General features: G+C 40.7%; 1 protein-coding gene across 2 annotated transcripts in view; it reads right to left on the bottom strand.

The window, feature by feature from the left end:
* Nucleotides 1-1409: 1409 nt before the first annotated feature.
* ppp2r5eb (protein phosphatase 2, regulatory subunit B', epsilon isoform b) overlaps nt 1410-15091 on the bottom strand; it is a 38356-nt gene continuing 24674 nt past the window's right edge. For both annotated transcript variants that reach the window (XM_014190090.3, XM_014190102.3), the window contains 10 exons: nt 14586-14678; nt 14337-14467; nt 14179-14238; nt 13722-13830; nt 13479-13532; nt 13309-13359; nt 13057-13176; nt 2795-2922; nt 2509-2610; nt 1410-2186 (listed from right to left, as the gene is read on the bottom strand). In XM_014190090.3, coding sequence (XP_014045565.1) covers nt 2087-2186; nt 2509-2610; nt 2795-2922; nt 13057-13176; nt 13309-13359; nt 13479-13532; nt 13722-13830; nt 14179-14238; nt 14337-14467; nt 14586-14678 — 948 coding nt within the window. In that variant the 3' untranslated portion in view covers nt 1410-2086. The remainder of the gene's footprint in view (nt 2187-2508; nt 2611-2794; nt 2923-13056; nt 13177-13308; nt 13360-13478; nt 13533-13721; nt 13831-14178; nt 14239-14336; nt 14468-14585; nt 14679-15091) is intronic.

Raw genomic sequence — 15091 nt, 5'->3', positions numbered from 1 at the left:
TTACACTTTAAATGACAAATTAAATACAGACCTAGTTAAGTGTTTTGATAACTTTGGTGCAGAAATCTACATTATTCACTGATATTGTAACAGGGCTGAATAAAAGCTCACAAATGACATATCAGATACAATCAACTACATAGTGACTCAATGGCTGCTATGGGGTCCATCAGATGTGAAGTCTTGCTGCCCTCCTGTGGCACTCCAAGATAGATTTACATTTGTGGTCAAGTAAAAAGATCTTCACTTGAAAATGGAAAAACAAAATTCATTATGTTCTGCTAATTGTTGTTGAACAAGTCAATTAAACACAAACAATAAGTAAACTCTTCTAATCGATCATTCGTCATATCAAAGGATATTGAGACGCTCGTCGTTGACTGCAGGCCGCTTTACAGCTTGACTATCCAAGCGACAATAACAAGCAGAATCAATTAGTCATGAAATGCACAACACTATTTCAGAGTAGCTTAGCAACAATCAAAAACACAAGACTCCTTCATTCATCCTTTCACCTCTCCATCAAACACAGGCACAAAACAAACAGCAGTCTATGGTCTGAAAATAAGGCAATCCAGCATCTGGGCTTTATCACAAAACAGGTTTAATTTAATATCTCTTTATTTTTTAAAATAATTAAACATTTGTATTTCTCCAACCCTTTTTTTTCTTCTTCATTTTAATCATATATCTTGGCCATCCTAAAGCACACATTAATTCTGTCAACAATGCTGAACTTACTGTAAATTTGAACAGGATATCAACTGCTCCATGCCTTTCCTCTCTCTGCCCTGCCCTCACTCACTCACTCCACAACTAAAAAAAGATCTGATGGTCAAAGAAACTTAATCAAAAAATCCAAAATGAGAGCTAAAAACCAAGAAGGAAACAAAAAGAGAAAAAAGAAAGAGGGGAATACACTATCATAAATACCAGTAATTCTTACCTCTTTTAATACCTCTTATATACTGGATACTCCGACTGTTCCTAAGCAAAAATATATGCTAAATTACTACAAGATACAAGATATCAGTGTACTGCATATAATAACAATATACAATTTTGTAATACTGTGAAGATCACACCCGGGACGGATGCTCCTTTTCACAATAGGAGAGTTTGGCGCTTCTCTACAGCTCGCAATCGTTTTACATTTCTCGTATTTGCTGTGTGGCTGGAGGGTACCAGTGCCAGACTGATACCAGGCTGCCTGGTACTGCAGCGTCAAAGTCCACAAACCCAAAGAGAGACAACTGAACTGACAGAAACCAATCAATCATTGGGGAGCCAGATGCACACAGATAAGTGAACAGAAACAAAATGTGGAAGTGGGGAGAAAATGGTGCGAGAGGGTGGATGTAAGTGTGTGTATGAAGACCTTCCCTTTACCGTTTTGTTTTTACTCCCTGTACATACAGGCCCTTAACATGTTTGCCTCTTGGAGGAAGGGTCGAGAAAGACGAGGGGTTCAATTCATTTCCTCATGGCTAATGGGTCCATAATACTAGCTTAGCTTGAGCATGGAGAGAGGCAGGTCAGGAGGGGTCAGAGGCTGGTCCTTACGGAGGGAAGGGGTGTCCTCTTGGTCAGGGCGGAGCCTCCCAAGTATCTCACTCAGTCAGGACGTCCCACACAGGGAGAGAGGTACAGAAGCACCACAGGAGACAGAGTGAAAGAGAGAAAGAGCATGGGTTTATAGAGATGGAAAATGGGTTTGTATTCAGGGAAAGTGGGGTTCTCAAAGGGCAAGGTTAAAACAATCTTTTCTTTCGCTGTAGATTTTTTTCCAAGAAGAGTTCATTTCAAGTCCTACTGTCCAATGTCTTTTTTCCCCACACAAGTTCTTTTTCTCGTTTTTTTCTTCCTTTTTTTGAATAATTTTTTTTCGCAGTAATATCAGTTTAAGGGAAAAAGAAAAAGTTATTTACAGTGATGTTGAAATAATGAAACAGACGTGTGAATCTACCGCCGTAAAGTAAGTCGCACAATACAGAAAAGGAGAAAAAAAAAAAAAAAACAGTTGCTCCATGTCGTTCCAGAGGGCGCGCTCCGGTGGACATGGATGGGAGGGGAGTGTGGCGCTTCGTTAAGTGGGAATGATCCCGTCGCTCCTAAGGCCCCTCTTCAGCTCCAGGTCCCCCAGCTTCTTCCAAAGCTCCTCCCTCTCCTTCTCTTTCTTCTTCTCACTGCAGACAGTACAGATCACACAGGGGGGAGGAGGGACTAGCTGCAGATTACTGAGAGATTACTACTGGGTTTACCACCACAACAACTCTTGGCCAAGTACCACCCAATCAAAATGTCTTATGCTGCCAGAGTAAGAATCACAATATTACACACACACAGTATATGAGAGAAAGTGAGATTCTGTATATAAAAAACTAAATGTTTGGTATGAACCCGTGTAGGGAGCATTGCCTAAACGAGTGAGTGGGTGGGTGTTTAAAAAACTACAACAGTGCTCTGACCACACCACATACGATCCTTTAGTGATGCTGCATATCTTACCGCTGGCGGTCTGACTTGTAAGTAGCTGTGAGTTCATCAAACAAGGTACTGTTCATCTCCATGAAGGCTTTTAGTACATTGTACACCAACGCCACAATAGCCCTGCAAGAAAAATGTAAAACATGTAAAAACACAGACAACAAGAACTCTTTAACACTTTATTTTTCCTATAATGAGCCAAGAGTCTATACAAATACAATAGAATATACAACCAAATACAAGAAGATAAATCAAGTTTTCTGATTGGATAAATCTATGTGTGAGGGGTGTGCTGAGGTGGACTCACGGGTTCCAGTGCTCTTTGGAGATCCTGTAGAGGCTGGCGAACATGATGGGCAGGATGATGCTGGAGTTCTCCTCGATCAGACTCATGATGTACTCGTTGTTCCAGTAGTACAGGGCCCTCTCCGCCACCTGCCAGGGACAGAAACAAACAGAGATTGAATACAAACAGCCATTGAAAGTTGGTTGCAATTTCAGTTTAATCCACCAGAAAAGACAGAACAAATAATACAAACAAATATTGTGGTTCAACTGAAATATACTAAATGATAAACATTATAAAAATAAATACATATATTTTTAAAGTATAATCTTTGTAAATGTTCTCATGAATACGACTGGTGGAGTTGTCACATACGTAGCTAAAGACCTAAATTGGTTAAAGAAAATTGTGATAAATAAAAAAGTATAGCAGTTACCAAAAAATGTACCTGTGCATTATAGATTGAAAAATAGTTGGGAAGAGATTTTCGATGTACCATTTCCATGGCACATGGTTTATGAACTGATATGCAAAACAACGCTGGATTCAACATTGGAATTTTTCCATTTAAATTATACCAAATTCTTGCAACCAATAGAATGTTATGAGAACTTGCATTTGGAAAGTATTCAAAACCCTTCACTTTTTCCACATATTGTTACGTTAGTCTTATTCGAAAATGTATGAAAAAAAATTCATCAATTCAGACACAATACCGCATAATGACAATGCAAAAACAGTTTTTTTGAAATATTTGTACATTCATATTTTTTTTTTAAACAAATAATTTATTTATGTAAGTATTCAGACCCTTTTCTATAAGACTCGAAATTGAGCTCAGGTGCATCCTGTTTCTATCAATCATCCTTGAGATGTTTCTACAACTTGATTGTAGTTCAACTGTGGTCAATTCAAATTGATTGGACATGATTTGGAAAGGCACACACGTCTATATGAGGTCACACAGTTGACAGTGCATGTCAGAGCAAAAACCAAGCCATGAGGCCAAAGGAATTGTCCGTAGAGCTCCGAGACAGGATTGTGTCAGGGCACAGATCTGGGGAAGGATAACAAAACATTTCTGCAGCATTGAAGGTCCCCAAGAACACTATGGCCTCCATCATTCTTAAATGGAAGAAGTTTGGAACCAACAAGACTCTTCCTAAAGCTGGCCGCCCAGCCAAACTGAGCAATCGGGGGAGAAGGGCCTTGGTCAGAGGTGACCAAGAACCCAATGGTCACTGACAGAGCTCTAGAGCACCTCTGTAGGGATGGGAGAATATTCCAGAAGGACAACCATCTCTGCAGCACTCCACCAATCAGGCCCTTATGTTAGAGTGGTCAGACAGAAGCCCCTCAGTAAAAGGCACAGGACCAACCCTCTTGGAGTTTGACAAAAGTCACCTAAAGGACTCTCAGACCATAAGAAACAAGACTCTGTGGTCTGAAAGCCAAGCGTCACGTCTGGAGGAAACCTGGCACCATTCCTAAGGTGAAGGATAATGGTGGTAGCATCATGCTGTGGGGATATTTTTCAGCGGCAGGGATTGGGAGACTAGACAGGATCGAGGGAAAGATGAACGGTGCAAAGTATAGAGATCCTTGATGAAAACCTGCTCAGGACCTCAGACTGGGTCGAAGGTTTGCCTTCCAACAGGACAACAACCCTAAGCACACAGCCAAGACAACGCAGGAGTGGCTTCGGGACACGTCCTTGAGTGGCCCAGCCAGAGCCCGGACTTGAACCCGATCGAACATCTCTGGAGAGACCTGAAAATAGCTGTGCAGCAAGGCTCCCCATCCAACCTGACAGAGCTTGAGAGGATCTGCTGAAAAGAATGGGAAAAACTCCAAATACAGGTGTGTCAAACTTGTAGCATCATACCCTAGAAGACTCGAGGCTGTAATCGCAGCCAAAGGGGCTTCAACAAAGTACTGAGTAAAGGGTCTGAATACTTATGTAAATGTGATAGCAGTTTTTTATTTTTAAAGAATTTGCAAAAAAAAAAAAATTCTAAACGTGTTTTTGCTTTGTCATTATGAGGTATTGTGTGTAGATTGAGGTGGAAAAAACGACTTAATACATTTTAGAATAAGTCTAACGTAACAAAATGTGGAAAAGGGAAGGGGTCTGAATATTTCCCAATGCACTGTATATGGGGGATACAACCATCCCAGCTCTGCAGATTTTGCTGCGAAGAGACGCGATCATTAGATCATTTGTTTTGGTACTGCCTATATGTAGCTTGTTTTTGGTCACAGGTCCAGGAATGGCTGAAGAATTGCAACATGTACCTTGAGCAAACTCTGCAGATAGCACTACTAATGCTGTAGACCTTTTTCGGTACCCTTCCCCAGATCTGTGCCTCGACACAATTCTGTCTCGGAGCTCTACGAACAATTCCTTTGACCTCATGACTTGGTTTTTGCTCTGACATGCACTGTCAAGTGTAGGACCTTATATAGACAGGTCTTTCCAAATCATGTCCAATCAATTGAATTTACCACAGGTGGACTCCAATCAAGTTGTAGAAACATCTCAAGGATGATCAATGGAAACACGATGCACCTGAGCTAAATTTTTAGTCTCATAGCAAAGGGTATGAATACTTAGTCAGGTCCATAAGTATTTGGACAGTGACACAATTTGCATCATTTTGGCTCTGTACGCCACCACAATGGATTTGAAAGGAAACAATCAAGATGTGCTTTAAGTGTAGAGTTTAATCTTTAATTTAAGGGTTTTGTCAAAATTATTGTATGAACCGTGTAGAAATGAAAACCATTTGTATACATAGCCCCCCAATTTTAGAGGTTCAAAAGTAATTGGACAAACTAACATATTCATAAATAAAAATTGTGAGTTTTAATACTTGGTTGCAAATCCTTTGCAGTCAATGACTGCTTGAAGTCTGGAACCCATAGACATCACCAGATGCTGGGTTTCTTCCCGGGTGATGCTCTGCCAGGCCTTTACTGCAGCTGTCTTCAGTTCCTGCTTGTTCTTGGGGCATTTTGCCTTCAGCAAGTGAAATGCATGCTCAATTGGATTCAGGTCAAGTGACTGACTTGGCCATTGCAGAACATTCCACACCTTTGCCTTAAAAAAAGTATTGGGTTGCTTTCGCAGTACGCGTCGGGTCATTGTTCATCTGCACTGTGAAGCGCCGTACAATGAGTTTTGAAGCATTTGGCTGAATCTGAGCAGATAATATAGCTATAAAAACACTTCAGAATTCATCCTCCTGCTTTTGTCAGCAGTCACATCATCAATAAATACAAGGGAACCAGTTCCATTGGCAGCCATACATTCCCACTCTTCACAGATGAGGTGGTATGCGTCGGATCATGAGCAATTAATTACCTTCTCCATACTCTTCTGTCCATAGGATGTTGTTCCAGAACTGTACAGGCTTTTCTAGATGTTATTTGGAAACTAATCTGGTCTTCCTGTTTTTGAGGCATACCAATGGTTTACATCTGGCCAACTGTTGTGAAGGGGTTTTTCTTCACCAGGGAAAGAATACTGTCATCCATCACAGTTGTTTCCGTGGTCTTCTGGGCCTTTTGGTGTTCCTGAGCTCACCAGTGCGTTCTTTCTCTTTAAGAATATACCAAATTGTTGATTTGGCCACACCTAATGTTTTTGCTCTCTCTGGTGGGTTTGTTTGGATTTTTCAGCCTAATGATGGCTTGCTTCTCTGGCAGTGACAGATCTTTGGACTTCATATTGAGGGTTAACAGCAACAGATTCCAATTGCAAATGCTGCACTTGAAATCAACTCTAGACCTTTTACCTGCTTACTTGTAAATTAACTAATGAGGGAATAACACACCCCTGGCCATGGAACAGCTGAGCAGCCAATTGTCCAATTACTTTTGGTACCTTAAAAAGGGGGGGGACCATAAACAAAAAATACAAAATCCTACACCGTTCACCCAATTTGGATGCAAATACCCTCAAATTAAAGCTGTAAGTCTGCACTTCCAGCTCATATTCATTATTTTATTTCAACTCCAATATGCTGTGGTAGACAGCGAAATATATTTATGGACCTTACTGTATGTAAAATAAAGTAAAAAAAAGATTTATGCATTTGCAAAAATATCTAAAAACCTGTTTTATGGGGTATTGTGTGTAGATTGATAGGGAAAAACTCCTCCCAGAGTCGCCTCTTCACTGTTGACTTTGAGACTGGTGTTTTGCGGGTACTATTTAATGAAGCTGCCAGTTGAGGACTTGTGAAGCATCTTTCTCAAACTAGACATTGTAATGTACTTGTGCTCTTGCTCAGTTGTGCCCCGGGGCCTCCCATTCCTCTTTCTATTCTGGTTAGAGCCAGTTTGCTCTGTTCTGTGACGGGAGTAGTACACAGCGTTGTACGAGATCTTCAGTTTCTTGGCAATTTCTCGCATGGAATTGCCTTCATTTCTCAGAACAAAAATAGACTGACAAATTTCAGAAGAATGTTCTTTGTTTCCGGCCATTTTGAGCCTGTAATCGAACCCACAAATGCTGATGCTCCAGATACACAACTAGTCTAAAGGCCAGTTGTATTGCTTTAATCAGGACAACAGTTTTCAGCTGTGCTAACATAATTGCAAAAGGGTTTCTTATGATCAATTAGCCTTTTGAAATTATAAACTTGGATTAGCTAACACAACGTGCCATTGGAACACAGGAGTGATGGTTACTGAAAATGTGCCTCTGTATACCTATGCAGATATAAAAAATAATTTTTTTAAAAATCTGCCGTTTCAAGCTACAAAAGTCATTAACCACATTGATAATGTCTACACTATTTCTAATAAATGTTATGTTAACCTGTTGGGGCTAGGGGGCAGTATTTGCACGGCAGCATATAAAAAACGTACCCGATATAAACGGGTTACTACTCTTGCCCAGAAACGAGAATATGCATATAATTAGTAGATTTGGATAGAAAACACTCTAAAGTTTCTAAAACTGTTTGAATGGTGTCTGTGAGTATAACAGAACTCATATGGCAGGCCAAAACCTGAGAAGATTCCATACAGGAAGTGCCCTGTCTGACAATTTGTTGTCCTTCTGTTGCATCTCTATCGAAAATACAGCATCTGTGCTGTAACGTGACACTTTCTAAGGCTCCCATTGGCTCTCTAAAGCCGCCAGAAAGTGGCATGGGGTGTCTGCTGTCTCTGGGCAAAGTACAACAGCTCTGTTTGTGAGTGGTCAGCCTGGGGACAGTGAGACTGAGATGCACGTTCACGAGAATTCTCAATTTTTTTCTTTCAGCCTTTGAATGAATACAACGTTGCCCGGTTGGAATATTAACCTGTTAGGGCTAGGGGGCAGTATTGACACGGCCGGATAAAAAACGTACCCGATTTAATCTGGTTACTACTCCTGCCCAGTAACTAGAATATGCATATAATTATTGGCTTTGGATAGAAAACACCCTAAAGTTTCTAAAACTGTTTGAATGGTGTCTGTGAGTATAACAGAACTCATATGGCAGGCCAAAACCTGAGAAGATTCCATGAAGGAAGTGGCCTGTCTGACAAGTTGTGTTTTATCTGGGCTCTTTTTATTGAAGACTGAGGATCTTTGCAATAATGTGACACTTCCTACGGCTCCCATAGGCTCTCAGAGCCCGGGAAAAAGCTGAATGATATCGAGGCAGGCTCTGGCTGAAACACTTTATCGCGTTTGGCAAGTGGCCGATCAGAGTACTGCGGGCTTAGGCACGTGCACGAGTCGACCGAATGCTTTATTTTCTTTCCTCTGTTTACCTAAATGCAGATTCCCGGTCGGAATATTATCGCTTTTTTACGAGAAAAATGGCATAAAAATGGATTTTAAACAGCGGTTGACATGCTTCGAAGTACGGTAATGGAATATTTAGAATTTTTTTTGTCACGAAATGCGCCATGCTCGTGACCCTTATTTACACTTCGGATAGTGTCTTGAACGCACGAACAAAACGCCGCTATTTGGATATAACGATGGATTATTTCGGACCAAACCAACATTTGTTATTGAAGTAGCAGTCCTGGGAGTGCATTCTGACGAAGAACACCAAAGGTAATCAAACTTTTGTAATAGTAAATCAGAGTTTGGTCAGGGCTAAACTTGGTGGGTGTCTAAATAGCTAGCCGTGATGGCTGGGCTATGTACTCAGAATATTGCAAAATGTGCGTTCACCGAAAAGCTATTTTAAAATCGGACACCTCGATTGCACAAAGGAGTTCTGTATCTATAATTCTTAAAATAATTGTTATGTTTTTTGTGAACGTTTATCGTGAGTAATTTAGTAAATTCACCGGAGGTTTGCGGGGGGTATGCTAGTTCTGAACGTCACATGCTAATGTAAAAAGCTGTTTTTTGATATAAATATGAACTTGATTTAACAAAACATGCATGTATTGTATAACATAATGTCCTAGGTGTGTCATCTGATGAAGATCATCAAAGGTTAGTGCTATATTTAGCTGTCTTCTGGGTTTTTGTGACATTATATGCTAGCTTGAAAAATGGGTGTCTGATTATTTCTGGCTGGGTACTCTGCTAACATAATCTAATGTTTTGCTTTCGTTGTAAAGCCTTTTTGAAATCGGACAGTGTGGTTAGATTAACGAGAGTCTTGTCTTTAAAATGCTGTAAAATAGTCATATGTTTGAGAAATTGAAGTAATAGCATTTCTAAGGTATTTGAAAATCGCGCCACGGGATTACACTGGCTGTTGCGTAGGTGGGACGACTTCGTCCCGCCTAGCCCAGAGAGGTTAACGCTATTTTACGAGAAAAATAACATAAAAATTGATTTTAAACAGCGTTTGACACGCTTCGATGGAATATTTAGAAATGCTTTGTCACGAAATGCGCTCGCGCGTCACCCTTCGGATAGTGACCTGAACACACAAACAAAACGGAGCTATTTGAATATAACTATGGATTATTTGGAACCAAAACAACATTTGTTGTTGAAGTAGAAGTCCTGGGAGTGCATTCTGACGAAGAACAGCAAAGGTAATCCAATTTTTCTAATAGTAATTCTGAGTTTAGTGAGTCCCAAACTTGGTGGGTGTCAAAATAGCTAGCCGTGATGGCCGAGCTATGTACTCAGAATATTGCAAAATGTGCTTTCGCCGAAAAGCTATTTTAAAATCTGACACCGCGATTGCATAAAGGAGTTCTGTATCTATAATTCTTAAAATAATTGTTATGTATTTTGTGAACGTTTATCGTGAGTAATTTTGTAAATTCACCGGAAGTTTTCGGTGGGTATGCTAGTTCTGAACATCACATGCTAATGTAAAAAGCTGGTTTTTGATATAAATATGAACTTGATTGAACAAAACATGCATGTATTGTATAACATAATGTCCTAGGAGTGTCATCTGATGAAGATCATCAAAGGTTAGTGCTGCATTTAGCTGTGGTTTTGGTTTTTGTGACATATATGCTTGCTTTGAAAATGGCTGTGTGATTATTTTTGGCAGGGTACTCTCCTGACATAATCTAATGTTTTGCTTTCGCTGTAAAGCCTTTTTGAAATCAGACAATGTGGTTGATTAACGAGAGTCTTGTCTTTAAAATGGTGTAAAATAGTCATATGTTTGAGAAATTGAAGTTATAGCATTTTTGAGGTATTTGTATTTCGCGCCACGCGATTCCACTGGCTGTTGACTAGGGTGGGACGCTTGCTAGCCCAGGGAAGTTAATGGACAAAAAAAAATGATTTTCTTTCAAACAAGGACATTTCTAAGTGACCCCAAACTTTTGAACATGCGTGCGTGCGCAGTACCAGTCAAAAGTTTGGACACACCTACTCATTCCAGGTTTTATGTTTTTGTATTTTCTACATTGTAGAATAATAGTGAAGACATCAACACTATGAAATAACATATGGAATCATGTAGTAAACAAAAAAGTGTTGAACAAATCAAAATATATTTTATATTTGAGATTCTTCAAAGTAGCCTTGATGACAGCTTTGCACACTCTTGGCAATCTCTCAACCAGCTTCATGACGTAGTCCCCCTCGTATGCATTTCAATTAACAGGTGTGCCTTCTATAAAGTTCATTTGTGGAATTTCTTTCCTTCTTAATGCTTTTGAGCCAATCAGTTGTGTTGTGACAACGTAGGGTTGCTATTCAGACGACAGCCCTATTTGGTAAAAGACCAAGTCCATATTATGGCAAGAACAGCTCAAATAAGCAAAGGAAAACAACAGTCCATCATTACTTTAAGACATGAATGTCAGTAAATCCAAAACATTTCAAGAACTTTGAAAGTTACTTCAAGTGCAGTTGCAAAAACCATCAAGCACTATGATGAAACTGGCTCTCATGAGGACCGCCACAGGAAAGGAAGACCCAGAGATACCTCTGCTGCAGAGGATAAGTTCATTAGAGTTAACTGCACATCAGATTAAAGCCCAAATAAAATGGGCCAAAAAACACGAGCAATGGACATGAGACCAGTGGAAATCTGCCCTTTGGTCTGATGAGTCCAAATTTGAGGTTTTTGGTTCCAACCGCCGTGTCTTTGTGAGACGCAGAGTAGGTGAACGGATGATCTCCGCATGTGTGGTTCCCACCATGAAGCATGGAGGTGGTGTGTGATGGTGTGGGGGTGCTTGCTGGTGACACTGTCTGTGATTTATTTAGAATTCAAGGCACACTTAACTTCTTCGGGATAGGGGGCAGTATTTTCACGTCCGGATGAAAAGCATGCCCAGAGTAAACTGCCTGTTTCTCAGGCCCAGAAGCTAGGATATGCATACAATTAGTAGATTTGTAGTAGATTAGTAGACACTCTGAAGTTTCTAAAACTGTTAGAATAATGTCTGTGAGTATAACAGAACTGATTTGGCAGGTGAAACCCCAAGCACAACCCATCCGGGGATTTTTTTTTGGAGCTCATTGTTTTTTCCACTATTTTTCATTGGGAATCCTGATTTATATGGACCCTGGTTGCAGTTCCTATGGCTTCCACTAGATGTCAACAGTCTTTAGAAATTGGTTGATGTTTTTCTTTTGAGGAATGAAGAAGTACGGCTGTAAATTGTTTCGTGTCACTGTGAAGGGCTGAAGTCTTTTATTGCGCGTACACAGGAGCGTGCTCCGTGGTATTTTTTCTTCGGTATTAAAAACAGATTATCCCGCCTTAAACTTTATCGATTATTTACGTTTTAGGATACCTGAGGAAGGATTAGGAACATTGTTTGAAATGTTTGGACCAAGTTTACAGGTAACTTATTAGATACTTTGTAGGCATGTTGAAACCGGTGTATTTCTGAATCAAACGCGCCAAATAAATGGACATTTTTGGGACATAAAAAGGGACATTATCGAACAAAAGGACCATTTGTGATGTTTCTGGGACATTTTGGAGTGCCAACAGAAGAAGATCTTCAAAGGTAAGGCATATATTATATGGCTATTTCTGACTTTCGTATCGCAACTCCCTGGTTGAAAATGATTTGTTATGCATTTGTGTGCTGGACGCTGTCCACAGATAATCGCATGGTTTGCTTTCGCCGTAAAGCCTTTTTGTAATCTGACACCTTGGCTGGATTAACAACAAGTTAAGCTTTATTTTGATGTATTGCATTGTGACTGCATGAACGTTTAATATTTATAGTAATTTAATTTGAATTTGGCGCTCTGCAATTTCACCGGATGTTGGCCAGGTGGGACGCTACCGTCCCACTGATCTGCAAGAAGTTAACCAGCATGGCTACCACAGCATTCTGCAGCGATACGCCATCCCATCTGGTTTGACCTTAGTGGAACTATCATTTGTTTTTCAACAGGACAATGACCCAAAACACACCTCCAGACTGTGTAAGGGCTATTTAACAAAGAAGGAGAGTGATGGAGTGCTGCATCAGATGACCTGGCCTCCAAAATCACCCGACCCTCAACCCAATTAAGATAGACCGCAGAGTGAAGGAAAAGCAGCCAATAAGTGCTCAGCATATGTGGGAACTCCTTCAAGACTGTTGGAAAAGCATTCCTCATGAAGCTTGTTGAGAGAATGCCAATTGTGCAAAGCTGTCATATATTTAGATTTTTTAAACACTTTTTTGGTTACTACATGATTCCATATGTGTTATTTCATAGTTTTGATGTCTTCACTATTATCAGTGTTGTGCTGTAGAGCAAACTCCTATGGTCATTGTCATGACAAGAAAATGATCATAGGAGTAGGCTATACAGCACAAACAGTCATAGATATACTGAGATTAACCCTAAAAAACTGACAAGATGTGTTCTTCTGTGTAGACTGACTGACCTGGAAGTGTGGGCTGGACACGCATCTGGATATCTGTTTGAAGAGCGGCTCCTGGATCTTGACGAACTGTGTCGGCTCGATCACGTCTAGGATCTCCTCTAGCTCCCCCAGGTACATCACCTGAGAACATACCCAGTTACAAACACACACATCCTTACTATCCAGGTACCACATCTAAACTCCCATTAACACGTTCCAGCAGCAGCAGGTCACTGTTCCAGCCCCAGTTAGAGCAACAGCCAGGGCTCTTACCTCTTTTTGACTGCAGGTTTTTGGCCAGAACTTCAGTAAGCCCCTGATGACCTGTGATGAGAGCGAGAGATGGGGGAAGTAGATGAATGAATGAAGACAGTGAGAAATCCTGATCATTCAAAGTTCCTTCTGATTAGAGGGTTGATGTGACCATGGGGGGGGGCACTTACTGGTTCTGTTAACGCTGGGTCTTTCTCTAGAAACTGTACAATGCAATACGCCAACTGGAAATAGGAGGTCACAATAAAGAAAAGAAGGTGAACACATTGTCAATGTGTAATACTAATTAGGATCAACTCACTGGACAGAGACATCCAGTATTTGGGAGACAGACTCAATCATGTAGAACATTACCAACACAATCATGATTTCACACACACACACACACACACACACACACACACACACACTACCTGTGCGTGGAAGAGGGACAGACTCCTGACAGTGTGGAGGGGGATCAACACTTTGACCAGGAACTGTTTATGCTCTGCTTTGAGCGGCAGGGCAAAACCATTGATTATGCTGCAAGAGAGGGAGAGAGAGAGAGAGGAGAAAAGCAGAGCTAAGCCAGTAGGGCAAATTATATATGTCCATACAAAGAGGCCAGAATATACTATTGAGTCTACTGGAGAATCAAATGTTAACAAGACAGAGGCCAACATACATTAACGAACAATCGCTTTACATGGGCCAACAAATTACACAGGTACTGTAGCTACTTTATGCAAGGTAACCAACAAGCCTTAGCCTTGACTACAGTACTACAGTGCCCAGGGAGGATGAAGAAGTAAAACATGTTTTACTCTATTAAGACAGCGCCAGAGAACAAAGGCATCAGAACTAACCACAGGTCAAACCAGTGTCACATACCTTCCCAAGATCTCCAGCAACTCAGCAACCCCGTTGAAATGCTCAGTCTCATAAACAAAACTTTACGAGAGAGAGAGCGAGAAAACAAACCTTAGTGAAACATCAGTGAAAGTAACATGTCAATATGAATATAGTGAGAATGAGGAGCGCCGTCTTACCGTAGAAAAATATTATTTATCTGTTTTCGTATAAAAGCCCTCAGCCCCAGGAATTTCCCATAGATTCTGTGTAAGACTGTTTTCAGGTAGTCTCTCTCCCGAGGGTCCTCACTGTCAAAGAGCTCCAAGAGCTATAGAGAGCGAGAGATTAAACTACAAACTACTCAAACTTGTACAACACTAGTCTACATTTTTGAAGTGCATCTCTACAGCATCTACAATGTAAAAAAACAAAAAAACATCACTCACCTGTAGAACAAATTTCTGGTCTATGTACTTTTTGGCAATGCTGGGCTGGAATTCCTGACTCTCCAAGAATCGTATGAAGAACTCATACACCAGCTATGACACAGAGAAAGCGAAAGAGTGGTGGAGAGGTTAGGGGACGGAGTCTTCATAACGCAAAGGTAAGGCTATGGAGAGACTGGAGCAGGACAGACGGAGGTCAATAGGTCACAGGAGGTCAAAGGTCACACCTTGGGTAGGGCCCTTATTACCTTTAGTGGTAACTAGGGTTACAAGATGGCCAGAAGGAGGGGGGCTTATGACTGGGCGGGTTAATATTTTTTTTAATTGGTCAAATGAATGGCTGTTTTTGAAAATGTTATAAAAGATAAATACAATTAAATAAAAAGTTTTACCAGGAAGAATCTCCTTGAGATATTCATCTCATTTCTAAAGGAGTCCTGAGAGGCACAGCAGCAGGTACACAGAAAACGGGGTGAGAGACAGAGCACCTGACACTAGACCTGTAG

The sequence above is a fragment of the Salmo salar genome, chromosome 01 (assembly GCF_965601325.2).
Source record: "Salmo salar chromosome 01, fSalSal1, whole genome shotgun sequence".
NCBI lineage: Eukaryota > Metazoa > Chordata > Actinopteri > Salmoniformes > Salmonidae > Salmo > Salmo salar.
This window is presented reverse-complemented; position numbering and strand designations above follow the sequence as displayed.